The sequence below is a fragment of the Stegastes partitus genome, unplaced genomic scaffold (genome assembly GCF_000690725.1).
Source record: "Stegastes partitus isolate 25-593 unplaced genomic scaffold, Stegastes_partitus-1.0.2 Scaffold2665, whole genome shotgun sequence".
In the NCBI taxonomy this organism is placed as follows: domain Eukaryota; kingdom Metazoa; phylum Chordata; class Actinopteri; family Pomacentridae; genus Stegastes; species Stegastes partitus.
Genome location: NW_007580396.1, coordinates 37804 through 65480, shown reverse-complemented (window position 1 = coordinate 65480; position 27677 = coordinate 37804). Strand labels below are relative to the sequence as shown.

Here is a 27677-nt window from a genome sequence, read left to right as displayed (position 1 = left end):
TCTTTGTGGCCCAAACTGGACTAAAACAGCAAAATCAGCAAGGGTTCATGGTTTTTAATTTGTGTCATCTAGTAATTAGTGCTCAATGTTTGAAGTGAAAGTTTCAGGGCTGAAAAATAAAACTTGAATTCTGCTAAAAACTGCAACCATCCAGGTGTCAGAATCTACAGACTGAATCTGTTTTTTGTTCATTTTTCTCTATATCCAGCCGATAGCATCAGTATTATGGGATGTCTCATAGTGTGAACAGTTTAATGTCTATGGCATAGAGTCATAGAAACAATCATTGGTATCCTGGATGTGGTTCTGGTTTCTGATCATTCACCAAAGAAAACTTTACAAAGTGCATTCTGGGTAAACTTTAAGGCTCATATCAGCATGTGTGATGGTGGTTGGTCAGAACCAGTTCTAGACAATGGAAGGACCATTTTACCTACATGTGATACTTAGGGTTCACTGTGACATGGAGTGAATGTAAAATTGATTTGGGTGTCTGTTTTTAACAGAGCTCAAGTTTGTTTTTCAGCTCAGAAAGTTTCACGTGTCTATCTTCTGCGCTTATGAAGTTATGAGGGCTCAAAAATACGAGGAAAAAAAAGCAAATTGAAGGGCCTGTAACTCAGAAAATATTCATAGCATGAAGGTTTAACTTTACATAGCTTCATTAAGTATACTAAAGTTATTGCAGATTAAAAAGGTGGAACTGATTTTCCATGGAGTGACCCAGGCTGAACTAGAAGGGTCTTCTGTTTTCTTACCTGTCCGTGGGGTCGGACTCGTTGCCTTCATCCTCCAAAGGTCCCGCCATAGCTTCAACCAGCTGGGAGCTTCCATCATAGACTCTGTAGACCACTGGCTGTAACTGGTGTGCATACCACTTGGGCTTGTCTCCGATTAAGGAGGGGTCAAACACGTCTAAAGCAAAGAACGATGGGCAATTTAATTTAACGCAACTTCCGTATTCAATAAAACGGGCTGCTACGACCTTGAATGAGCCTTACTGTTATGTATCCTCTGGAAGGCGAGGTTGGTGGGATTCAGAGCCCACTCCCCGTAGAACTCCACTGCCTGAGTGTGAGACAGTTTATCTGCGAAGCTGGAGCGTCGCGGCCGAGACGCCAGAAAAGACGTGGACTGAAAGGCGACGACGGGCCGCGGGAAGAGACGCAACGTGCGAGTGTGCATCTGGAAACCCTGGAGAACGTTTGGAGAGTTGAAGAACCGTACCATGGCGACCCTGCAACACAAAGAAGTTTTATTTATGACAAAGTTTAACTCGATAGAACTTGGACAGAAAGGGATAAAACCTGAGAGTCCAAGTTTGGGTGCTGATACCAAGTCCTAATCAGATATCATCTTTTGGAACGATACACACTTGAAGTACATTGAAGTTAAGAAAATAATCCTTCCCACCTTCCAACCACTTGCTCAGAAGGAGTCCAAAGTCAACTCTGGATTGTTGGGTTATTTGTCTAAATTTGTAAGGTCTACACAAATAAAACTGACTTGACCTGACGCTTTGTGGGAGAGTTTTTGCCTCATACCAAGCCAGCAACGGGCCACTATGACAAAGAGTTCTGTGACAGACAAATGCTGCTCTGTCATTACAACAGTGGATGTAAGCTAAACATCGAGCCTAAGCTCATGCTGACATCGGCCTTTATTGGCCCGAGACAACCCAAGGAAACAGAAATGCAAAGCTTGCCTGGTGGCCACATCCACGGAGTCGACGTCGTTGCCGTAAATCAGGGGGTTGAACTCGGTGGAGGACGGCGAGGCTTTGTCTCGTCCGGGCGGGAGCAGCGGCATCTCCTGACCTTCCTGGAACTTCTCCAGGTTCAGAATGGGTTGGGTGTTCAGGCTCATGCTGGCCAAGGCCTGGAGCGGGCGAAGGCGACACAAATCAAAAACATGGCAGTGGATGGGAAGACAAAAAAACAACACAGCGCTGTGATGGACCACTCCCACGTTTGGCATCAACATTTATCAATTTCCACACTTGACGGGCCATTAAATGCTTGTTTGGACTCTCTAAAGAGGAAAACAATTAGGCCAGAGACATGGAAAATCTGGTTTAACGGGTGATTTTATGGTATGATCTCACTTTTACTAGCAAGCATCTCCGCTCCCCAGCAGTGTGCTAAAGTGAGATCATAACTTATATCCCCGTTTGTGCAGTTTTCCCCATTTTTTGATCACTTTTATACGATAAACAGCAGCTAAATGGTCAGTTTTGCACATGTTGATGCCTGCAGTGGGGGTGTCGTTTTGGAGAGGAGGAGCACAAGGGAAGTAAGTCACTATGCATGGTTTGCTTTGAGGGAACTGCTGCAGACTCAAGTGTCAATGTTTAGCTTAGCATAATGGAACATTTAGTTGCTGGGTCAGGATGAGTGTTAACTTCGTCAAGAGTGATAAGCTTCGTATCGTATCTTGTTTTTTTGGTTACGAGGACACTCACTGATGCCAAGATAGATGCACGCACATTCAGTCATGCTCAAGCCAGAGCTAAGCAGTGTATCAAAAAACTGCTCCGCAACATTCTGCGACACTGTTATGCATTTATTTTAAAAAAGTCAAATCTGGAGAATAGGAGACAAGTAGTAGTGACAAGCAAAAACAATGTGAGAGAGAAGAGATATATAGATATATCCGTGCAGGGGCATTACACATTCCACAGGAGGAGAAATGAGTAACCTTATTTTCAGAGGAGAAGATCTGCTTTTGGGTGATCACGGTCAACCTAACCAGACACTAGGAAGGGGATAAGAGAGATGCGAGGAGAATCACATGAAGGCCTGAGATGACGACAACTTCGTGACTGACACCGGAACAGCACATGACGAAAGGATCGCAACCCTTTCCTTTCCTTTTCTTTGTCTCCTTTCGGCAGCACTTCCCCGTTTGTCTGCTTTTCTGCTGACAGCAAATGAGTATATTTTGGTGCCACGCGAATGTGAGTCAAATAGATCTAAGATGACGAAATAAAAAAAACAAGTTCCCTTTGATTTGTTCGTGCAGTGGCTTTTTTTTTTTTGTTTCCAATTCCACAATTTGCCGCAGAGAGGAGATAAGAAAATATTAACTTGTGTTTGTTTTGAGAAGGTGATGGACAGCCAGGAAGGACAGAAAGAGGAGAGAGGAAGAAGAAGAAGATGATGAGGAGAAGGGAGATGTTTTTTATGCTTCACATGAAAGACAGTGAGAAACACAGACAAAGCAATAACGTGACCAAAAAACCCAAACGTCACCTACAGAACCCAGCCACTCACAGACACATGAAGGCCATCCATGGTGAGCGACTGGGACAGGCCAGCGGTCGCCATGGAGTGGTGATGGCAGATACAAAACAGCAGATCTTTTCAGAAACAGTGAAGATACTTGCACAATAACCAACACAAAAAGCCTTCATTAACTCCTAATTATTTAAAAAATAAAAATAAAAAAAAGAGCTGAAATATTACAACCAACCTTGTAAATAAATCAGTCGCTTGTTTGGACTGATTTATTGTAATAGAGAGTAAAGTGCAAGTATTTTCAGAGACTCTCACATCAGCAGCAGCGTTGCGCTGCGGCATCGCGGTCTTCAGACAATCGGTTAAAACCATCTTCGGCAGACATTTTCTCCATTCACAGATATGGGCGTTGTGAGCTTGTTTCCAAATATACATCTGCTAAACTGAGGCTTCGCACACTCCTACACACCAGCCTCTCGACCACACGCCCGCACACAGGGGAGAGCAGCGAACCGCACACCGACTGGCTCTGATTCAAGGCGCCATGAGCGAAACAAACGGGTGCAAGCGAGGATTTCAACTTAAAAATGGAAATTAGTGCGAAGAACATAAAGTGAGGCTTGGGCGGAAAACAACAGGGAGTGTTGGTTTTATTCAAAAAAAAAACTTCTTTAATATAAGGACTGACTGGCAGTATGAAACATGCCTCAGCTCTTACTCTAAAGGCTGAGTGGGAATACCGCCACAGAATTTATATTTAAAACTAGAGTAACACTGCAAACTACAGAGATCTATAATTGGCTTGAATGTAATGGATTAATATGTAAACGTAGCGCAGTCTACCTTAAAAATAACGTGGAAAATCTTCACAAGGATTTCATTACTGTTGTTTGTTTGCCTTTTCTTGTGTTTTTTAAGTTTCAAAACGGGTCAGTCGGTGTCATTTCAAACAGCGGTGTTGCGCCACCGCCTTAGATTTTGTTCAGAACTTAATCGTTTCTTACTAAGTTCTGTAAAATATTCACACGTTTTCAGACCTTGGAAATCTTTTTGCATTTTTACTCTCGAAAAATGTCTCATCTGTGAAGTCATTTGAAGGGTCCAATAACTCCAAAAATAAAACTTCCACAGCCGTGAATTTTGTAGAAGACACAGACCGACTAGTTTCTGTCCAAATGATTTAATGACGGAGCCGGAATGTTTAATTATTGGTGCTTGAAAATGGGGAAAACGTGAAGAATTTTCAAACCAAGGTGCTTGTGTGGCCCCAGACAGTTCCTGTCAGTGTATACATGTAGACGGATCCATGTTTCCTACTAAAAATACAGTCTTTGTTCGACATTTCACCAACTTTAGAGGCTCTAACATCAGTAGAACCTGATGCGTGTCCAGTATGACAAGACAAGGCTCCAGTTTTTTGATATTTTGGCAGAATACTGATGTAGAAACTGGTGTTTAAAGGGTTCTATATGTTGATATCACATGTGCAGAGTCGCAGAAGAGGCTTATTTTTGCTCGACCAAATGTTCCCACAGCAAAAAAACAAACTTAACCTTGGCTTGTTACACTGAAAATGCAAAAAAGTCTAGGTCTGAAACGTCATGAAATGCTCAGAATTCAGCTACATTTTCTCGTAGAACTTCAAAAAGTGAAGTCTTCACAAAATCTGAAATGGTGGAGCAACACGTTTCCTCACTTCTGTCTGAACTGACACAGGCTTTGACCCAAAAGTGACGTTTGAAGCGTTCAATTGACTCACTAACTACTGGTGGAAAACAAAAACTACACAGCAATCTGACTATCAGCAGCTAAAGGAAGCTACACGTTTAGCTACAGCGAGAGTTCTTTGGTCTAAAAGCTCACTGAGATCACATACTGGTAGCTAGAGTAAGTGCTAAGGATGCTATTTAGTAGGCTACTGGTGTCGCTCGCAGTGTGGAACAGAAAGAGTGAGGTGTTTCCATGAATCAGAACCAGGCTCTTATGTTAGATAATCAGGTCAGAGGGGCAGGTTAGTTGCTACCAGTAACGCTAAAGGTTGGGTAGCAGGGTCCTAGCATCTGATTTTACCTCCAACAGCTAGAGCATGCAAAGAAAACGGGGAAAAAACAGAACAGAAAAGACATTTGTTTGTGTTAGTGCACTACAAAACCAGTTTCAAATGCTCTCACACTCGTCTACAATACATACAACTGTGCTGAAGGAGGAAGCCCCTACTCTTCACACCGCTGAAAGAGAAGTTTTACATTTACACAAGAGTGAGCTCGACTAGCAGGAAACACATCAGAGCTCCAGAGCAGCGCCAGAGATCCACACATTTCTCTGCTAAATGCTCATGTGTGTCAGTGGTCCCACTGGTTCTGGGCTGAGCGGAAGTTGCCGCAGTGCAGCAGAATCAGGAAACTTCATCAAATCTAAGAGGAATCACACAGTTGGTGTGCTTTACCTGTTTGAGATGCTTCTTCAGCTCGCCTGCTTCCGGCTCAGGAAGAGGTGGCAGGATCTCTGCATTGGTAGGTGCTATGACCTGCAGGCAGAAACGGTCCTCTAGTTTTATTTTAGCATAGAAAAATAAACACCAAACATTTAAGGTCAGATGCTCCCCCCCCAGTAGCAGCTTTAATCTGGACATCGGGAAGACAAAACACGATCAGAGGGAGGTGAAGAGCATCACGTCGGTCGGTGCACAAACCTTGCTGCTGTCAAGGTCAACAAGCCAAACATCGTCTGGCATTTTGAAATCGGATTTGTAGAGGAAGAAGCTCGCTGGTACGCCAATAATGTAGGGAGTGGGAGCGAGGAGGAGCTGAGGGGAAGAAAACACACAGCAATTAGTTACTATTTTTATGCTGCAACAACAGACAGCGAACGCAATTAACCCTCTGGACGCCGAGCAGGTTCTGGATGGGGGTTTGTGTTTCTCATGTTTTCTTCACTGTGGATTTTTTTTGTTTTTTTACTGCAATATAAAGTCCTGCAGCTCTGTGCAAACAGAACAACCACGAAGACGGAGAGACAAGTCAGAAATGTGCAGGATGACACAGAAAGAGTCTTAGTTTCAGATTATACGAAGGATCCATTACAAATAATGTGGATTTATTTTTCCCAAAGGGACGCATCACTTTATACCTGCTGCAAACTGGATTATTCTATTATGTGCAGTAGTTTGAGGCTCAGAAAATCCTACAGATACAGTACTGGGAGAAATTATAGATTTGCTTTAGGTTTAAAAAAAACAAAACATGTCATGTTGTGCTTATTTCTTTTGCTCCTGTCACGTTTTTACTCACTGTGGGCTCATTTTTCACTAAAATCCTGCTGCTCTACGTAAACAGAACAACATGAAGAAGTACAGAGAACTCAGAAAGATCTTCTGTGCAGAATGACAGTTAAACTGACATAAATCAAAGTTTAATTTCATGATTATTCATTCTACATGAAAAGGGAAAAAATGGAATTAGCATGTCCAACAAGTGTCCACATGTTTTACAAATACTAGGAAAACATGGTGGCTGTACATACTATAAATATTTTACTATTTGCATTTTAATTTGTGTCCATACTATATCTGCTCTGTGTAAACACTGCCTGCAGTTCAGCCGAAAACCCCCTGAATCTTTGTCACGTGACTGCTGGTCACAGCTGACTCAGTCATTAGCAAGTTGCTAGTCGTTAGCTTCTTGTTTACACTGAGGAGCACAGAATTTTTAGATTTTTACACTGCAAACGGTTTGTTTTTGGTAATTTCTTTTTCAAATCAGACATGTAGAATAAAGTGATTTTGATGAAATATCACAATCGTAAGCTTAGATTGGGACTGTTGGAAAGGTAAAACTCCATCAATTCACTCTGTATTTACAGTTCTCGCTGATAAATGATGCAATTAAAAAAAAAAAAAAAAAAGCATGAATTTCAAACCCATTGGTGGGTTTTGGGGGTCAGAGAGATAAAAACAAGACTGCAAGTCTGGTAAGAAAAATCTAAAAACACACAAAGAAAGACTAAGGTTTACCTGTTCAGCAGAGGCCATGCATGTGGGCAGCAGGGGGATGACGGGGAACATGTACTCCAGCGGGTAGATCATCGCCACAAAGGCCATGACGCTCATAGACAAAGCGTTATAATCTCTGGACTGAAGGATGACCTGAGAAAGAAGGAACGACAAACACAGTAAGAAAATTCAACATAAATGGGTTTTAGGAGGAAATTTATCTTCATAGCGTCTCATTTAAACACAGACTCAGCGCGGGTGCTCCATCACACAACCGCTTGATGGTCTGTCCACATTTCCTTTTGTCGGTCGTAATTCAAAGACCCTCGTTCTGTCGTGGATTTGTAACAGCAATATTAAAAACCGAGCTTTCATGAAAAATTAATTCGGCGGCACAAAGTGCTTGAAAAGGGGGAAGCTGCACTGAAAGCTTTCAGACAGCACTTAGTTCAGCCTGACTGGGTTTAATGATGTATTGAATTCATCTTCAAAAATAAAAAAATAAAAAAAACACAAAATGGATGAATGCAAAACGGTGAATATCTCACACAGGTTGAGGATTTATTTGGAGGAGAAACAGCTCTGAAGCTCAACTAATGACTGCAGGGAGGGTTTCAATCGAGATGCATTTTAAGATAAATATGTTTATATATCCTCGACAAAAAAACAACATGTTTGATAAACGCACAGCGGCAGGAGGCAGAGAATTTGTCCAGTGTTTAGCCAACACCGAGGTCTTTTTGAGCGTTGTGAGGGAAACTGAGAAGCGTAGGTTTGATTTGAGATTATTGCAAATGAGCCTCTGTATCGGTGTCACCGTACGCTGAGAGAAACACAACACCGGCAGCAGCCAAACCAGGATCCCTATTACGCTCCTCCTGCTTCCGAGAGGAAACAGAAGAGTCTCTGCTCTCCGTCATAAACTATTCACCATCTCCTCTCCGCCCATCGCGCTCCGTCCACGCCGCGGCAAAATGGCTTCGTCATCAAGGGCAGAAAATGTCTGGTTGAGGTCAGTCGGGACGTTTCTCAGGAGGTCTTTGAAAGAAAAATTCAAGCTGCGCGACAGGAAGCCACCGACCAATCACAGCACAGTTTATACAGATGTGCTTTTTATTCCCTTTTCCATTCTAACAATCAGACAATCAGTTTGGTTTTTAACCCTCTGAAGCCCGAGCAGTTCCTTTTTTGCTGTTTTCAGTCATCGTGGGCTCATTTTTTCACCGCCACATAAAGACCTTCACCTCTTTCGAAGCAGCACAGCCATGATTAGAATAATATTAAAAATACATCCTACATTTTTTGCCACGTGACCGTTTGCTGCAGCTGAGACACTGCTGATTTCACGGTTGCACTAAAGAGTGCAGAATTCTTGTGTTTTAACAGAAACCGGTTGGGGAAAACAGTTCATGTTTTCGTAATTATTTAACTGAGACATGTAGAATAAAGGGATTTTTGCAAAATATCACAATTGTATGCTCAGATTTGATTAGATTTTCCTGACAGAACAGCGCATCACATATTATTAGTTCAAAAAAAACAGTTCTTGATAGATCTTGACAGACCGACAGTTTAGCCAAATAGTCGCTGATGTTTTTGGTCTTGTGACTGTTGTCGCAGTAGAATCACTAATAGCGAGGAGCGCAGAATTTTTTGTTTTTTAATACAATCTGGTGTATTTCTGTCATTTTTTAAAACTAGACAGGTCGAAAAAAGTGACTGAGATAAAATATGATTCCAAGCATTAGATTTGGGTACGCTTCCCGACAGAACAGCAAACTAAAAGTGAATACTTCAAGGATATCAGGATGTTAAAAAGCTGCAAATTCTCTCCTGATTTTAGCGTTTCTGGCTCTGATAAATAGTGTTTGTTTAAAAGACAACATGCTTCTGGGGTTCAGATGGTTAAACTAGTTTCCAGTCAACGCTTGAATGAATATGTTGAAAGTAAAAAACTATGACGACACCATCACTTTAAAATACGGAGCAGTTTTTGTGTGCGATAAACAAAATGAGTGCGTATTTTCCAACTCGATGGCAGGTTTTGGAGGTTCAGATGGTTAATAAAAACCCAAAGGTGATTCGGTTGCAGCTGAGGACAACCACGCGTCTCCTCCTGGTCTTAAATATACAAAATACAAACAGCGTCCGTCCTGAGCTCACTGCATGACCCGTCCTCACCTTGTGCTCCAGCAGGACGCAGCTGAGGACCTGCAGACAGGCGTCCACGCCCAGCAGCTCTAAGGGCAGGTGCAGGGGGAAGTCGACCATGACGAAGCGGGAGTTGTCAGGCAGGGCGAAGGTCAGCGCACGTTTGAGTTCGTGGGGCAGAACCTCAACATCGACCCGCCTCTGACCCGCCAGTGGTACCGGAGACCGGAGCAGCCGGTAAACCCAGGATTCAATCTCCCGCAGGTCGGCCAGCAGCTGGCTGCCTTTCTCCTCCACCGACGTGGCCCCGGTGAACACCCGCCACATGGTGTCCCTGGGAAAGACAGAAACAGGAAGTCAGAATAGTCGCTTTTCTTATTAAAGTCAAAGCTGCAATTTATTATTTTCATTAAAGACTAATTACTAACTTAATGATCGACATAAAAAGTTCCATTACTCCAGTTTGATGTGTTATAATTACTAGTGCACAACCTATAGGATAATGCCAAAATATACAGAATAAATTAAATATTTTTATAATAAGAAACAAAGAAAAGCAAAATCTGACAAGCTAAAATCTGCATTAGTTCATATCTGCATTAATAAAATGTTGTGTTCAGGCAACAGGGTTTTAATAAATAATTTTAAATTCAACACAAAACATTTTTTTGTTTGTTGTTTTTTACAAAACTCGTGCCAAATGCTTTCACGTCTTGTTTACAAGTCATGTGACGCTACATGATATCTTCAACCAATATGAAGACACTGTATTGTCGTCCCCGCTTTTATTATACTGCCCAGCAGGAAAACAGTCAGTGAATTTAAATTAAATGTTAACTGTGTAATAGATCTAAAACATGTGATGGGACGCTGTCACATGAGACACCATGAAACACGTGACTCACACAAGAGGGACGGCGTGGATTTGGAAAACCACTAAAATTACACTTTTGACTGATACGCTGCATCATGTACATCCTAAATGTGCTAAATGTGTTGTTTTTAAATTGCAATTTTGCAGCTGTGACTTTAACATTTATTTATTGTTCAGCCCGACTGCTCAAATATCCAACTTCCTAGAAAACAAAACCATAAAACCCCACAACAGAGGCCTATATATGATATAAATATCAACACAGGTGCTCTTTAATGCAGCATCTTGGCGGAAATAATGGAGTCTTCCAGTATAAAGATGGAAAAAAAAGGAAAACATTATATACAGCAGCAGGCAGTAGCACTGGTGTCTTTTGAAAACCTAATTCATTTTGCAGGGATATAAAAATATGCTAAGCTTTCACTAATAAATATACTCACGTCAGTCGACAGTAATTCTAAGTTTAAACTAGATTAAAGTGAATCACTGGTTGTTTTATTGCTGCAAACAGCTTTCAAGAGGCCTGAACAAACACTCGGCGAAGTCACTAATATGATGAGCAAATGAGATCGAAGCACAGGAGAGGCTCTCAAGCAATTGTCGAAATATTGATGCGAAAACCCTCCAGTTTCCACGCACACACGGTGCCATTAGCCTCTCTGAAGTGTGTGCTTAGTGCAGTGTGTGGAGAGGAGGGAGGTAAATCATTAGTCCTTCGAAGCCCTCCCACCAACTGCAGCTGCTACCCAAAGGCAGTCAGAGACCTCAATCTGTCAGCGCCGCCATCGCACAAAGCGCTCGCAGGCATTATGCAATGGCTCTCCTTCTTCTCTGTCATTGCAACATCGCATTTCAACCAACCATGTCAAGGAGAAAAGAGAAAAAAAAACGATGCCATGGTCCGTTCAGCCTCTGGCTTCAGCGGCCTTTTCGAGGTTGTCAAAGAAAGACGCTGCTGCATTTTACACCAGAGCAAATAAAACATTAAAAAAAAACCCAGCAAGATTAACAAGACACTCCTAGACCCTCTTACGGTGATGAGCTACACTCAGCTGTATATAAATAACAATCGTTTGAGGCCCGAGCCAGCATGAAATGACAGCCTAATTAACACTCTGTCACCCCAAGATCGTAATCTATTGTGTCGCCCATGGCAACAGAATAAACCAATGAGCACGGCACATACGGTCACCTGACGACGCAGCGTCACAACAAAAACAGCTGTGAGTATTTTTCAGCAGCTTAAATAAAATCAGAATCAATTATCCCTCGTAGCTGTTTAGGAAAAATCTGCTGTGTTTTCCAGTTTAATTTCTTCTCTACGGTGAATCGTGGTCAATTTAAATGGGTTATTTTAACAGTAATTTACCAAAAGAAAGATTCTTTCATGTCAAAGTGAAAATAGATTTCTACAAAGTGATGCCAATTAATAAGAAATTTATAAATGTAAAGTAAGTGATTGCGTCAGCAGTCACCAATTTACGTCAGTATTTAGTAAATGATGCTTTGGTTGTCCTCCAGGATTTCTCTATGTCTCTTTGCTGCATTCATTTTACCCTCCACCTCATGATGCTGCCACCACCGTGCTTCATCACGATGCTGCCACCACCGTGTTTCATATCATGACGCTGCCACCACCGTGCTTCATCATGATGCTGCCACCACCGTGCTTCACGTCACGATGCTGCCACCACCGTGCTTCATCATGACGCTGCCACCACCGTGCTTCATCATGATGCTGCCACCACCATGCTTCAAAGTGGGGATGGTGCGTTTGTGATGATGTGCAGAGTTTGGTTTCCGCCAAATATATCATCTAGTCTGATGGACAAAAAGCTCCATTTAATTCTAATCATACCAAAGAACCTTAACACAATCGCTTACATTATATTTCATTCTTTTAATTATTTGACATCACTTTGTTGAAATCAGTTTTCACTTTGACATGAAAGAGTCCTCTTTTGCATATTCTTATCAAAAAAAGTCAAATTAAACTGACCACAGTTCAGCGTCAAAAAGCAATAAAAGGGGAACACATCTCATTCTTCTAACATTCTCTATCATCTGTATTTATAGGCACTGTGTATGTAAGTCATGTGGGTATACTATTTAGCTCCCTACACTTTTTCTGGGTTATTGTCCACCTTTTTATAGAACAGGTGCACAGATACTATTTCTGGATCCCTTTACATCAGCTGAGCCTGTAAGAAATAATGAAATAATATTTGCTGCACGACAAATCATTCAAAAACAAACCGACGAACTGTGCAGTGGACATTTCGGTCGCCGTTATGTATCACCAAGGTGGGGCGTGATAATAGCATGCAGCGTGCTGTGAAAACAGGACACACAGGGCTGCAGATGGCCTGAATAAAAACCTGCACGAAGCCGCAGACAAAAAGCTCCTGTATTAATTCTGCCGCACAAACGTACAGATAGCAGGCGGACAATGAAGGAAGCAGATGGGGGGAAGAGATAAAGCAGTAGGCACTGCAGAAAACAAAAGTCAACTATGCTAGCCTTTTAAAATTCAAAACTGAAGCGAAAATAGGACTCTAGAAGCTGTAAAGTTAAGTCCATAATATAAAGTTACTAAAGGAATGAACTGATAAAGTGTCAGAGTAAATGCTGTAAGTTCAACAAAATCAAAGCTTTCATGTCTGAAAATGTAAAGAGATTCCCCAATTCCTGATGATGAAGCCGACATTTGGTTTTCCCGTCAGACATAATAAATGCATTAATGTGAAACCAGCCGTGAGGTTTTTCTCGTGTGCCAAGTTTGCTTTAAAAGCCCCACCTTCAAACCAAACTGTCCATGTGTCTGGGAGTCGGGCGACTGAAAGCTCTGCGCCATAAAAAGGTGTGTTTCATTGTCTACCACCGTGAACCCTGCAGACGAAAACAAAGGGCACAACAACCGGAGGTGTTCGGGTCACGTTAAATCTAACCGGAAACGTTTATGGAGTTAAACAGGTTACGACAGGGTGTGTTCAGGGCACGTAGACACGAGGTTTCCTGCTCATTTTTAATGGCGTGTAAGTGAATTTCTGCTCAAGTGTGCAGATACAAAAGCAGTCTTTTACCATCTGATTAACCGTCCACGTGTCGATCTTGTATTATTGGTCAAACTGCACTGTTGTACCTCTTGTAATATATTTATGTTCTCTGTTTTGTTTACTTATCTCAGCCCTGCCAGTCCTTGTAGGCTCTGTTTACCTGCTCTCACACGTCCAGCTCCAATGCATCATGGCGTTGCATGGCCATTTCTAGACTCCTCAACAACACAGCGTTATCCATTACGTTAAAAAAGCCAGTTTGTCCTTTTAACTTTCTGAGGGTTCTCTTTCTTTTTTCTTTCCGACTGAACAGAACTGATTAAAAGCTCCTTTTTTCAGTCGTATGTTGGATTACAGGGAAAAGCCCAAAGCAGATACTGACAGGATTGAATTCTGGCGGGTTTCTTTTCCTAATTTGTTCTGATGTAACCTTTGGAAATTGATGGCGTTACTTTGTGTGATTTACTTATTTCACTGCGTTAAGGCAACACAGTCAGCAGTTGTGAGCATCCGTGAACCCTCTGTGGGATTTGGCTGTTAACTCGAGTAAAATTAGGTTAAACTGCTGCATCAAATAAACTTCCTGTTTCCTGTTTTTCTCAGTAATCCAACATACTAATCAAGTAAGCAAGTTTCAGTCACTTCTATTGAGAAGAAAACCCACAAAAAACCCAACATTTTTAACAACAAACCAATAAAAACAAGGCCAAACACCAAAAAGCAAACCACAAATGGCTTTCTCTGACTGGATATTGCTTTGGAGTCTCTGAACACCTCAAAGTTTGAAACCTGACAGTTTACTGGCAGGCGGAACATTAATGGTACGAGTCAATGCCACGGCGGGCTGACACAACAACAACAACAACAACAACAACAACAAGGTTCCCCTGCTTGTCTTACATTAGAGTACAACGCTACAGAGAACCAGGGATCTCATGATTAAAGCAAGCAGCAGGACTGGACGTCCACAGCAGGTTAACAGAGGAACCGGCTCACAGGCCTGGCAGGACGTGGAGATAAGGAAGAACGTTTTTACAATATTCAAAACAATGGTGATGAGGGACGGATCGGTCGTACACAGAGCCACTAACACTGTCTAACTAGAGTCCTAGAGGAGGTGGAAACATGCTGGATTAATGGCATAGAAACTGACTTTTCTGGCAAGTTTTCTAAACAACTGAGTGTATGTTAGAATCAAATTAAGTTGCAGCATTTCACTGCTGCCAAAAACATCAACTTAGGATACGTGTCCATAAAAGGTGACATCTCGGGTGCTTCATGCAAATAACTGGTCGGACGCCTCAAGAAACCTTCATAAAACCTCCAAGCTAGAAACTAAAACAAGGACAGATTGAGCACAGCTTCTTTCTTGCCTCAGACGTTTTCAGAAAAACATTTTCACTGAACTGTTTTTAGTAATAAATAGACAGTTTGTGAATGAGTTGGTCCAGCGCTTGTACACGACTGGTTTCTGGTGAAGGTAATCGTCAGTTCTACGTAGATACCACCTAGCGGCCGCTATGTTGGGAAGCAGCGTGAAGCTTTTGTATAAAAACGCTCCTGTGGACACGAACCAGTCGGGTGTTAATGTCTAACAGAGATGTGTCGGTTGCGAGCACAGAAACATGATTAATTTTTAGTCAGAACCTTAAAGTGTTCAGCGGCGCCCCGCTCTCCTCGACAACAACGGCTTGTTTAGAAGAGCGTCCTACCTCTGGGTGGCTCGAGGGAGTCCGGCCCGCTGGGTCAGCCTCTGACTGCAGCAGTCCACCAGCCTCTTGAGAATATACAAGCATTCCCTGAAGGTGGAGAAGAAGGGGTAGTGGCTGAGGATGCACAGCGACGTCAGGGTGCTGTTGCGGTTCCTGGCCGCCGTCTTCGCGGCGCTCCGTCTGTGCTGAGGGGATTTGCCGGCATTTTGCTCGACGCCCGGTTTGTCGCCGTCTTCCCCGGAGGCGGGCGGAGGAGCCGACTCGTTGGGTGGAGCCAACGTCGAGGCCGGAGCGACGCCGCTGTCTTCTGAGGCTTCGGTCGCCGTCTCCACCGGCGGCGGCGCTGACTCGGCGTGGCTGCTCTTGTCCCCTCGGCTGCGGTGGTGTCCTCTCTGGAAGGAGCGGTAGAAGTTGACGCAGATCCCGTAGCGGGTGATTCCTGAGTCCTTGTCGGTGAGCGTGAACACGAAGGAGGAGTCGTCGCGGAGGCTGACCCGGCGCTGGCGGATGCTCAGGCAGCCCTCCGGTTGGCAGAAGAAGACCACGTCAGGAGGCAGCGGGAAGTCGTGGTGGTCCTCCAGCGGGTAGCGGCGAAGCAGCTGAGGGGTCTGAGCCACGCTGTCACTGCTGGGCTGCCTGCAGGGGAGACGGACAGACGTGTACCGGTTATTAAGACGCATCACAAGTCGTTTATTAACCATTTAAAACCAAAATCACACTATTTATCAGAACGACAAGCTCTAAAAACAGAAAGAACAGGCAGATGTTGGGTTAATTTCATTCTCCTTCTCCTATTGTACCCTGTTTTTAAAGTTTTATTCTCTATTTTTTTGTACATTATTGTGCATTTTGTACTTTAGTGTATTTTTCTTATTTTTGACTTACACATCAGATATTTCTATTTATTTATTGAGGATTATTAAAGTATTTCTATTCTATTTTTTGTTGCTCTCATGCTGCTCATCCTTGTCTCTTTCTTTCCTGTAATGATTTGTGGCATTTGTTTTTTTTTTTAGTATTTTATTGCTTTATTTGGTGCTTCTTCTGTTCATGTATTTATTTAGAAATGTTGTACTTTACATCTCTTTTACTGTGGTTAACTTTATTTCTCTACTTTTTCCACCTGTAGTGTGTTTTTTCTTTCAGTTTGTCCTGACTGGCTTTCTGTTGTAATTTTATAATATTCAGTTTTTTGAACTGGTTCATCAAAGCCCCCCTTAAACCTCATTTTTTAAAAAGGTGCTGTACATCTTTTTTACTGTTTTTAACTTTCCGACGGTCTATGAACTAATCATGTGACTTCTGGTTCTGGAAAATTAACCAAATCTAAGTTTATAATCATTCTGCAGGTCTCATTTCAATTTTAATTTCAAAATGTTTCTTGTCATATGTACACGATAGACACATGTTTTTCTGTGCAATAAAATTACTTCTTTGCCAAACAATATAAATCTAAATACAAAACAGAATAGAAACCAAATTAAAATAAAAACAAATAAAGGCAGTGGACTGTACAAAATAAGAAGTAAAATTTTAAAATTCTCCAGAAAATAAACCATTTGCACGAACCAGGTTCTGTAAAAAACGTTAAATTCTGCACTCCTTTGCACAAGCAGCTCTGATGTGATCAACGGTCACATGACAGAAATTCAGGGACTTTTGGGCTTAACTGCAGGAAGTGTTCACACAGAGCAGAGGAAACATCAAAAACGTAGCAAGGTGTAAAACATCGACCCATTTATCTCGTGTTGCTGTGCGTGATGATTTCAGGTGTCGTCAATCTGGTATAAATTAAGAAATGCGACTTTCATTATTGCTTTTTTATGGTTTCCGTCATTCTAGCTGTGTCCTGCTGCACAGAAGTTCTCTCTCCTCGTCCAAGGTCGCTGTGTTTCCGCCGAGGTGCAGGAAAAATAAACCCCACGGTGAGGAAAAATGTGACAGGAGCGAAACAAAAGGCGCCCAAGCGGTACAAAAGGCTCTTTTATAGCTCGCGTCTGATGAATCTGCGAAACAGTTTGTTCTCGTGTGTAAACAAAACACTGAATTTGAAATAGTTATTAAAGGAGTCGGCGTTTTATAAAATCGAAGCCTCTGATGGCGTCTTAGTTGAGTGTTTGCAGTATTTCAGGAGCTACAGAAGCTGTTCATATTTAGCCGTTTAATTCAACACCAGGTTTGGAAATTCTGGTCAGACAAACACAAACCGAAACATCTGTGAAGAAGTTCAACCTCCAAACGCTCCGGTAGAAGCACGTCTCCTCTAACTTTCACTGTGTTCATGTGAATCCTCGCTCCAGCCTGCAGCCACTGAAACAATGTGCCTCTATGCTTCATTATGCATGCTGCATCATATGGTGCTTATCTCAGCATCGAGTCTAAAGAAACGAACCTGGAAACGTTCCTGCACTGAAGGAATTGTTCCCGTATAGAAAAAGACAGACGTGGATTTGCAGCAGCAGCAGCACTAGTTTTCGGTGCTTTTTCGCTCTAAATCCTGTTTTTTTTAGACCATTTTATGTTGTTCAACAAATCGATTTGAGGTTTTTTTGCACATATTTTTGTCGCTGCCTGAGTAACAGCATGTAAACCACAACTGAGTGTGTTTAAAACAAGCGATATAAATAAACTTAATTGGATTTTTAAACTTGGAAGTCTTGACTACAGATATTTTTCGTTACAAGTTTATGCTCCAGCTGCATTTTTCCTGCATTGGGCGAATTTGAGGAACCAAAAGTGCCCAAAAAAAACACATTTTTGTACTTTAATTGTAGGTTAATTTACTCCAACATTTAGACATTTTTCTTCAGTAAACAGTCAAAAATAACATAAAAATGTACAGATTTCTGTCACATCAGGAAACACAGACTCCATCATGTTTACTGTTTTGTGCAGTCGCTCACTCCTGCGTATGCAAAACTACAACTCAGAGTCAGACGAGGTTCTTACCTTGCTCCGACCACCACCAGGTAGTCGAGAAGGCGAGGGCACGTTTTCTTTTTCTCCATCTTGGACCGACCACGTCACGGCATCCAGGATAAAGTGTCGAGTCAGTGGCGCTTTTCCATCACAGCTGGCAAAGTTCAGGAGTGTAGTCGAGTCGCAGCTCCTCGATCATCATTATGATGGTTAAAAAAACAAACAAAAAAAAAGGCCTGCAACACACACAGAGAGAAAAAAAAGAAGAAGAAATATGAATTCTGCTTCATGTCATGCATTTATACGGCTGCTGTGAGATAAACTTTGGATTGAAAGCAGTGAGAAATGAGGTGGATGCACTTGGAAAGCACCTGCATAACAACCAGTCACGTGCTTCTTCAGGGTTACAAAGCTGAGCTAAATATGGTTTCCTCATTTTTTCAAATGTCAATGACTATAAAAAAAAAAGAAGCAGCTTTCCTTCTGCCTGCCTCGTGTCCTCGTTTATTCACCAATTACCGCACGTTAAGCGACACGATAACGAACCCTGTCAGCACGGATGCATTTAAAGTAAAGTGAAAACACCAGATAAACACAACAAACACTGTTCAGCCCTCTGTGATGGGTTTTATTGTCCCAGTGTGTTCAAATATAGAATAAATAACCCATCAACAAGTGTTTTCATTCCTCAAAATACTAATGAGAAATCAGCAAAGACGATAATGCAGCTGCTCTGAATTGAAGCTCGTTAAAGCTACTGCCAGCAGAGAATCTTTTTTCACCTCTAAAACTAATTTCTTTTTGGTTAATCATTCGTGAAAAATCTGGATATGGGGATAGAAGAGCTCTTGAACACGAGAGGTGAAGCTTCGTATGAAATGTCATGCTGATGATTATATTTACTCGGCAGGCACAATGTTTATTTCCAACTACAGACTAATTTTTGGACTATTTTAGTAGCTATTTCCTCTATAAAATACTAAAACAATAATGAAAATGTCAATCAGTGTTTCCAAAAGAATAAAACTATGTTCTCAAGGTCCTGATTTTTTTCCCCACAAACCAAAGACATTCAGTTTGCCGTCACAGAGGAGGAAAGAAAGCAGAAAATATTCACGTTTAAGACGCCGGAATCAGAGAATTTTGACTTTTCTTTCTGAAAAAATTACGAGCAACTCAATATATTTTAATCTCCTCACTGTTAATTTATTCTACAGAATCTGGAAACATCTACACCTGCTGCTTTATGCTCTTTTTCTTTGCTACTTCAAGTCAATGCTCTCCTGTTGTTATAGTTCTTAACACACCTGAGAATGAGCTGTCACTGTTTTCACAGATACACTCGTACAAAGAATCTTTCTGCTAGATTTTCCTCCTTCTGTGCTTTACAAATGTCTGATTTTGTGAGTGCACTGACGGGATCGCTGCTCAGTTTCGTTGTACACAGCGCGATGCTAATAAAGGAGCTCTATCCAGAATAGCTGATGTTAATTTAATAGTCGATAACTAATTGTTTTATCGTGGCAGGCCGACAGCGTCTGAGGCAGGTGGAGCACAAAAGGCATCGGTTTCTGCACCGTGCAACAATATTACCTGACTTTACCCCCAAATAATAAGCCTGTAAAAGCATCAGATGTGCACAGGTGGCTTCTGTGTTCTGCACATTATGTCAGCTGGTTGTTTTTGTTGGGGGATAAAGAGGCTCGCTGCTACAGTAAGCAGCTTAGGGGCCGCCGTGGCCGCTCAACACACTTGGCAGCTTGTTGTGCCTTCAGTCATGTGAGCAGCAGGTAAAAGCAGCGACCATCTACAGATGAATATTCACCACCACGCGGCCACAAGCTCACAGGTTATATCTGAATCGTGGCAACAAAGCGAACACGTGTTTCACTCGGCGGCTATTTATTTACAGTAAAACCACAGAAAGCAGCTGCTTCCGTGAGCAGCAGCTCGACCTGGAGGCAACCGGAGCGGCACCAACTGCTCCTGTAAAGGTGATGATTACATTTAAAAACATGCAAACCATGAGGCGGGGATTAAGCCGGGCTCAGCTCTTAAGACCTGTCTGAAACCATCTGCAGACACACTGTTGCGTCCGCATTCCCACATATTTCCTGCTAATATTAGCAGCGGCGGCGGCGACGTGCTGAATTATTCATGCACATAAGGAACCTGACGCCGCCGTAAACAAGGAGGTCAGCGTCAAACTGCCTCATTTGCATCTCTGTCTGTTACGCGGCGCTTTACATCGGGCCGGTGCAAAAATAGCAGCATCACATTTTCATTTCAAAGAACGTCTTGTGGCTGCAGAGAGAGAACTTGTGCGTGGAGGATCCGTCTCCTCCACAACAGACTTCTCCCAGCGTGATTGTTAAACGCTACAAAATGGTGGCTCTGCAAAAAAAAAAAAAGAAATTCTGAGGGTTGAGAAGCAAAATAATAAACCCAGACATGTATGTAACAGGAGAACAGACGGATCTTCCTCTACGAGCCCACGTTAGCGGCTCTAGCAGGTGTTTGCTGAATGAAAAATAAACTTTCCAGCGACAGGATCTGCAGCATAACCAGCGTTATTCCAACACCAACAAATGCCACATGAGGCCACGCTCGACACGCTCCACCCCGAAACACAAACACCCGGGGCAGTTATCCCTGCACTGATAAGCTGAAGGATGTCGGCTGCTGTGTTTAGCTGCTGCTGCACCGCTCAGGCCTCAGAGTTGAAGAAGAGCTGCAACTGTTCTGCTTAGAATGTAGTTAAAGCTGCAGGCTACAAGAAAACTAAATCCACAGAACATTAAGTGGTTCATGAGGATCTCGGCATGAACACAAGTGCCTATAAGAATGACTTTTTCAGTTTTATAGAGGTTGTTGTTCAATGAATCAGACATGGCTGCTTCCACTGTGGTGTCGGTGGCAGTAAATCGTCCAGCAGCCCAACATGGTTTACACTGAATGATAGTTTAGCGCCAAAACCAGAACGTCTGCACAACATATGGTTGCAGCATCGACACTCGCAACGCGCACAATATTCAAGGAAGTGCGCTTTCCTTATTTTCTACGACAAACCTGCAAGAGAAGTCCGTCTGACAGAATTTACTCCATTCTACGAGTCATTTCTTTTTATCTTAAGGAGCTGGTTGACGTGCAGCCTCCACATGTGAACAGAGAACTGAACAAGTGAGTTGGTTGTTAAAAAAAAAAAGAAATCAGCTGTACGGAAACATTTCAGTAAGAAAAAGGATGATGCTGATCAAAAACAGGAACTCTGTCGCCACAACTAGAGGCGACTAGTTTGTCTCAGTGAGAAATAAAACCTATTTCAATGTCTTTATCATCGCTACACCAAATGAGAAAGGTTCCTAATGGTAGTAATTAATAAGATTTGTAATAATTCTGCTGTTGTTAATGTAAATACGCATCCTAGATTTATTATTTCTTTCCAAATAGAGGTGTTCAAGTCATCAGATGAAAATGTCTGATGATAGTTTTGTCTTATTTTTACCTGCTGAGTTGTTTATAAATTAAAAATGACCCCTAAAATAAAGAGACTGCACTTTCTATCTATATTAAAGCAAAAATAATTTGTCTATATAAGCATTTAAAGCCATAAAAACCTTTAGAAGTGATGTGAAAATGGTTAAATATGAATTTCTGTGAGTGTTCATGTAAATAAATGCTTCTGAGTCGCCTGTAAAACGGACCAGAGGAGCACAGAGCTGCATTTTAAATCACCAGTGGGCCTCGGCGGGTCATTAAGCCCACAGCCCAGCCGGAGTGTGACACAGCTGAGCCCAGTGGGCATCAGGATGTCGGGGGTGACTGGATCACGCAGGGCTGCAGATGCATTATGGGTGTAATTATGTCTAATAGCTCAGCGACGGACTGAGACGTGATCCGAGGCAGACCGGCCTCAAACATCCGCGACAGACTTCCTGCTGAAAACATGAGAAATCTGCACGTTTTAGCCGCCGCGTTCTCTCTCATCGTGTTCAGAACGGATATAAGCTGCTTCACATTTGAGAGTTTTAGCATCAGGACTCGTTAAACTCGCCAACACAGAACCACGAGGCGCCTCTCGGTGACTCAGCTTAACGTCAGCGCTCATCACCGCGTTATTCCAACACGCCGGAGCTCGACTGTCTCCTCGACGCACAACGAGTCCAACGCAAACTGTCAGCCGACGCTAAGAAGAAGATCCGCTCCGGTGAGAACGAATATCCTCGTGTCAAACATCTTAAACCGGATTTTTTTTTTAAACATTCAAACTATTAGAGCAAGTTGAAGCGAGGCGACAGCGTGAAGTGGCTCCCTGTTCACATTAGAACTGATTCTAAGATTCAGTTGATCACGTTTACAGCTCATCAGGGCCTCGAGGCTTAAAGCTAAAGGTGGACCCCTCGGCTTCATGTGAGGAGATCAGGCTGCAGAATCAGGATTTCATACAAATCACTGCTTAAAACTCATTTTATAGACTTGATTTTATGTGACGTTGTCTCTTCTATTGTCCATTTTTACCATCTTACTCTTGTTTTTATCATTTAATTCACATTTTTCTTTTATTCTTTCATGTGCAACGACATTTCTGGTGCTTCTCGTAGCCTATTTATGTCAACTGGAGTTTGTCGTATTGATATATCGACAGTAGAATTAAGCATTTTGTGTCTTCGCTATGTTTAACTCTATTTTCCCACTTTTTTTTCCGCCTTTATTTAATTTTATTTGTGTTTGTCTCTCTGTCAAAGCACTCAGTAATCTCTGTTGCTGGTGCTGTATAAATAAAATCATTAATATTATTATTATCTACAGCTGTCGGGCATCATTTATACAATCATATGTGAAAAAAAAACCAAAAACTCTAAGGTCAGAATCATGACATTTTATCTAAATCACGTCTATAAAAAACTCAAACCATCCTGCCCTCCTCTGCACGACCACGACGCCGTTAATGACTCAGCTGTGACCGACAGTCACTTGACAAAAACTAATAATATAGTCACGTCTTTTTATCATTAACCTCGTTTTCAGCCGGTCTGTCAAAGCGCATTATGTTTAGAATCATGACATTTCATCTAAATCACATTATTCTGTGTGTCTCATTTAAAGATCTGCCAGAAAATAAACCGTTTTCATTCACTAGATTCTGTTAATAACAAAAAGAATTCTGTGATGCCGGTAATGATTCAGCGCCGACCAACACTCCCATGACTGAAATTTATTGTAATATCGTTAAATTGTCGTCCTGTTTTTTAGGCACTCGCTTTAAAGAAAATAGGTGTGTAGAAATAAAATTATTATTAATAGTTTCAACCTTCTCACAGTCCTTGAGACACAGAAGATCAACCAAATCAAAGCATCTTCTCTAAATAACGTTAGTAAAAGCTGCTCCATGACTCCAGTTATTATTATTATTATCATTATTAGTCACACAGAGGAAATAAGATGAAATATTCCAGCAGCGAGGGCGGACACACGACACATCCAACCGTGTCTATCTCAGAAAACCATCAGGACAATGAATCCACAGGCCGGTCTGGCAGCGTCGACGCTTCCTGGTTCGCAGCCAAAATGGCAGTTTTATGAAGCAGCAGCTCTGGAGCCGGACTCTGGACCACAGCATTATTTTTAGACGAGGATGGAGGGACGCCGCCACTCCGCTGATGGTCTCTAATGGCTGAAACCGGTACCGAGCCTCCATCCTGTCTCTGAAAACGACGACGACGGAGGCTAACGCAGCAGATGAAGCTCCTCAGCAGCAGTCGGTGGTTATATAAGCTCAGAGAGGAGACAGAAGTGATTCACAGGCCTCCAACGTGGACGGCGTTCGGTGCCAGTCACAGCAGAACCTCGACAACGGAGGCCGACGAGTTCAAGTCAGCGTGCAGGCCAGAGCCTCTTGTCGAGGTACGACGCTGCTCGGCTGAGCTGATATCGACGGGTTTTGGTCGCCGTCAATAAAGCTGGTTAACACCGAATGATTTCCTGAACCTCTCAAGGCCGACGGAGCTCTGCTGTCGTCTGCTTTAACATTGATCAGCAGAAAACTCCTAAAAGCTGCACAGACCCCAACATGTGTGTCCTAAAATCCACATTTACTGTCCTGTTTGTCTGTTTGTCAACAAGAAAAGAAGTGCATGTGTTCAACATGTGCTTCACATCCTGCAGGTTTACATCTGTCACTTCAAAACGAAGCATTTCTTTATATGACATAATGATGGCACGTCTGTTTGGTTCCATCGTTTCCACCTGCATCTTCTGATCCTGCAGCTGGGAGACTGACGACAGGTTTGTGATTGTTTCGTTGAGCTGTTTTCATATATTTCACGCCAACGCTTTGACATCTAAATCCATTTTTACTTCATAATCAATACAGCTGATATTATCTCGGGGTTAAGTCATAAATCTGTGGCTCGTCTACGACACCTACGATTTATGAGAAGTTAGTCCTGAAACAGATCTCTGTCATATATTTGACTTGATTAAAAGACCAGTAAAAATCTAGTTTACACCTTGTCCACATGCCGTCTGATCAGCTACTGGATCCAAAACTACAACCAGCGACTGATCGCACAGTCACAAAAAATCCTCAATGACAAAAACCACCAACCAGAACATCAGCCAACGTAAAAGAGGCAGAGATGCAGAACTTCCGGTTCACCACGATGTCTTAACGAGCTCGTTAACACGTTCACATGGTGCTGTTTTAACTGCTGGAGGGCACAAAATGAGTGAAACAAGCAGTCGATACTGTGGCTGAACATTTCCAAACCTTGAAACTGCAGCGTGCTGACGACAAAAACTCAGATTCAGAGTTTCTTACATAAGAAGAAATAAGGAACCAATCCGGTCCGTTTGCAGGGTGGAGCTTCCTGTGTCACTATTCCACCACAGAATCGATCCAAACACGTGTGGATGGATCAGTCCAATAGTACAGCTTCCTACTGTGTCGTGTAGAAGAGCTTCACAGTGTTTAGTCAGCGGTGAGCTGGTGTGCTCGAGCTAAAAAGGCAGGAACCTCCAGATAATACAACAATGTAGACGAGCATCGAAGGTACTTTCAGGCACGACTGGCTTATTTTCATGTGGAAAAAGCTTCTAAATATGAAACTTTGATCTACAGAGATGAGATTTTAGGGGTTCAGTCAATGTTTAGAGGGACTTTAATCATAATATGAGGAATAAACTGATTATCAGATCCATTATTCAGCATTTTTTTTTACCCAGTTTCTGATCAATTAAATTAAAAAAAGCTCTGACGAAGCTGCTTCTTTCTTTGTTCCCATTCTGTGATCACAAGCAGCGTCTCGTGCACAGAATTATCTGATCGCTTGTGATTAATAACCGACATCAGCACTGAAGGATAAACACTCAATCAAAGGGAGGCGTGGTGTCGGAGTTTGCACTTTGCTAAATTTTGACAAGAAGATTTCCAATTTCACTGCAAAACTCAGCTCCAGATGTCGGCTATCGGCCTGCTTGGTTTATAACGTTATGTCACTAAATACATGATAATTTGCATAAACGTCTAACAGGGAAAATGTAGAAGAACGAACACAGAAAACTGGGTTTATCATGTTTTCTCTCCACTGGTCCAAAAGAAGACATAAAGAAGGTTTTTTTCTTAAGGCACAGACACACAACTTGTTTTTTTTAACTGCTGAAATCGGCTCCAAATATCAGTTATCAGCCTGATTGATTAACAATAATAATCAGTATCTGCCATTAAAAGAAAACCCATCAGCCAACACTTCAACTGCATAAAGACACAAAATTAAATGCCATTACAGGATCATTTTATAGAACTACATAATTGGAGAGTTATTGATCCGGAGAGAAGATCAGGAAACATCAGCTCCCTGCATTAAGCTGCATCACACACTGACTCTATATGAGGTTTTTATGTCTCTGTTTTAAGCTGCTGGATGCTTGGACATCTACTTTATGATCTATTTTATACTCTCTGTGTAACGTCACTGTCATTACAGCCTCCTCAGCTCCAACCCAACGTCAAGGTCACGGTCCAAGTGAGGAGATGATGGATCACCTGCTGCCCTCATCAGCTCCATCCAGCTACACGTTGCCTCTTTCCTCCTGTTTCCTGGATGTTGTGTAAGAAAACACAACCGCACACCGATGCTCAGTGGGCGGGATGACCGCTGAGGTGTTCCTGGGTCAGGATTTCATCAGCAAACCTGCCTTCGGTGTCGCCCACCGGGAACACGTCCAACACCAACGGGCTGGTCGTGGTGGGATTTTAACCAGATCTAACAAGCTAGCTGTGCTGATTAGCTGCAGCTAGCGACGTTAGCTGACAGAAAGAGGACGTTCACGACAACAGTGGGTTTTAAATCAGTACATTCTGATGTTAAGCTGATTATTTCTATATTTTTGGCAGGTTTTAGAGGGTTTATTCAGCTCCTGGGTGTCCACACACCCGAAGCATCCTCCAGCCTCCCTGTTAGCTGCCTGCTTTCCTACGTCACTGCTGGATTAGCTAGCAGGCTAAGTAGCCACCTAGCTGCTAATTTTACTCATTTATCTCCTAAATAAAAAAAATACAAACGGTCAAATATATTTTTTTAAACACACACACACGCACATCAGGAAAACATCTCAGAGCGCCGGAAAGCCACCCCGCCGGATGTGTTCAAACAGGCCGCGAAGCAGCGTCCTCACCTGCTCACGTTAGCCGGCTAGCAGCTAACGGTCGCCGCGGAGCCAGCTGCTGAGGGCGGCCTGGGTGCTGGCTGTCCCTCCGCGGTCACGGCGGCGCACACGTTCGCCCGAATTCAGCCCTTATTCCGCGCAGGTTGCGGTCAACCATCGGGGGGGAGGCTGCCCGCTCCGTGCGACTCGGATCCCGGCGCTGCAGGTGAGCAGAGAGAGTCCGCCCCGGAGCTCGATGAGCGAGTGTCGGTCAGCTCCAACCTGCCTTCACAACATCCTCCTCCTCCTCCTCCTCATCATCATCATCATCAGCCTCAGCAGCAGGAGTTCCGCATACAGACAGCTTCAATACATAAACACCCTCCCTTTAAGGTGTTTTATCACCTGTCAGGGCCACACAGGTAGAATCTGATCAAACGGATCAATTATTAACACCCGCTGGGGATCAATACTGTCTCACTTTGAAGCCACAAATTTAGTGAAGAAAGAAAATCTGTCACGATGATCTTCAAATATTTTATAAATCCCATCATTAAACATATGAGGTGCTCTAATTTTCTATCAGCTCCTTTTTTTTTTTACACCACAAATCCTTAAAACAACAATAAAGGACTGAATGTTGGTTCTGTGGATCGTGTCTGTGGTCGAGTAGTTCACTGAATAATCAATCCAACTAGTGTTTAAGGGTCGAACATCACTAAATAATTAATCTGTAGTAGTTTGTGGTGTTTTATTAGCTGACAGAGACAAACAAAACCTGATCAAATTACTAAAGGATTAAAAAAAAATGTGGAAAAATTAGATATTTGTACTGACTTTTCTATGAAAACCACAAATTTACAGGAAAAAAAATACAAACTGTGTCACAATTCTCAAATATTTTATAAATCCAAAAATCAAACATATTTTTTTCTTCCATCACAAATACCTGACAAAAAAGACAACGTTGTCTCTAAGGATTGTCCTTATATCTGTACATTTTTATTTCATGATGTAGTTTTTATATTTTAAAAAGCGGGTAAATTAATTGAGTTTTTATCTGTTTTCTAGATGTTGTGACATTAAAGACGT

The 27677-nt window shown here is 42.4% G+C and overlaps 1 protein-coding gene across 1 annotated transcript; it reads right to left on the bottom strand.

Annotated features, from left to right (window-relative positions):
* Positions 1-723: 723 nt before the first annotated feature.
* Positions 724-26892, bottom strand: LOC103375560 (MAP kinase-activating death domain protein-like; the record flags this gene model as incomplete). The annotated part of the gene is given in 12 exon segments (XM_008305869.1): positions 724-760; positions 762-915; positions 1002-1237; positions 1706-1878; positions 2698-2754; positions 5683-5763; positions 5929-6042; positions 7249-7380; positions 9409-9712; positions 15021-15656; positions 17970-18175; positions 26616-26892. Coding segments are annotated over 11 exon segments (1983 nt in total), but the record flags the coding sequence as incomplete, so codon positions are not given.
* Positions 26893-27677: the final 785 nt, after the last annotated feature.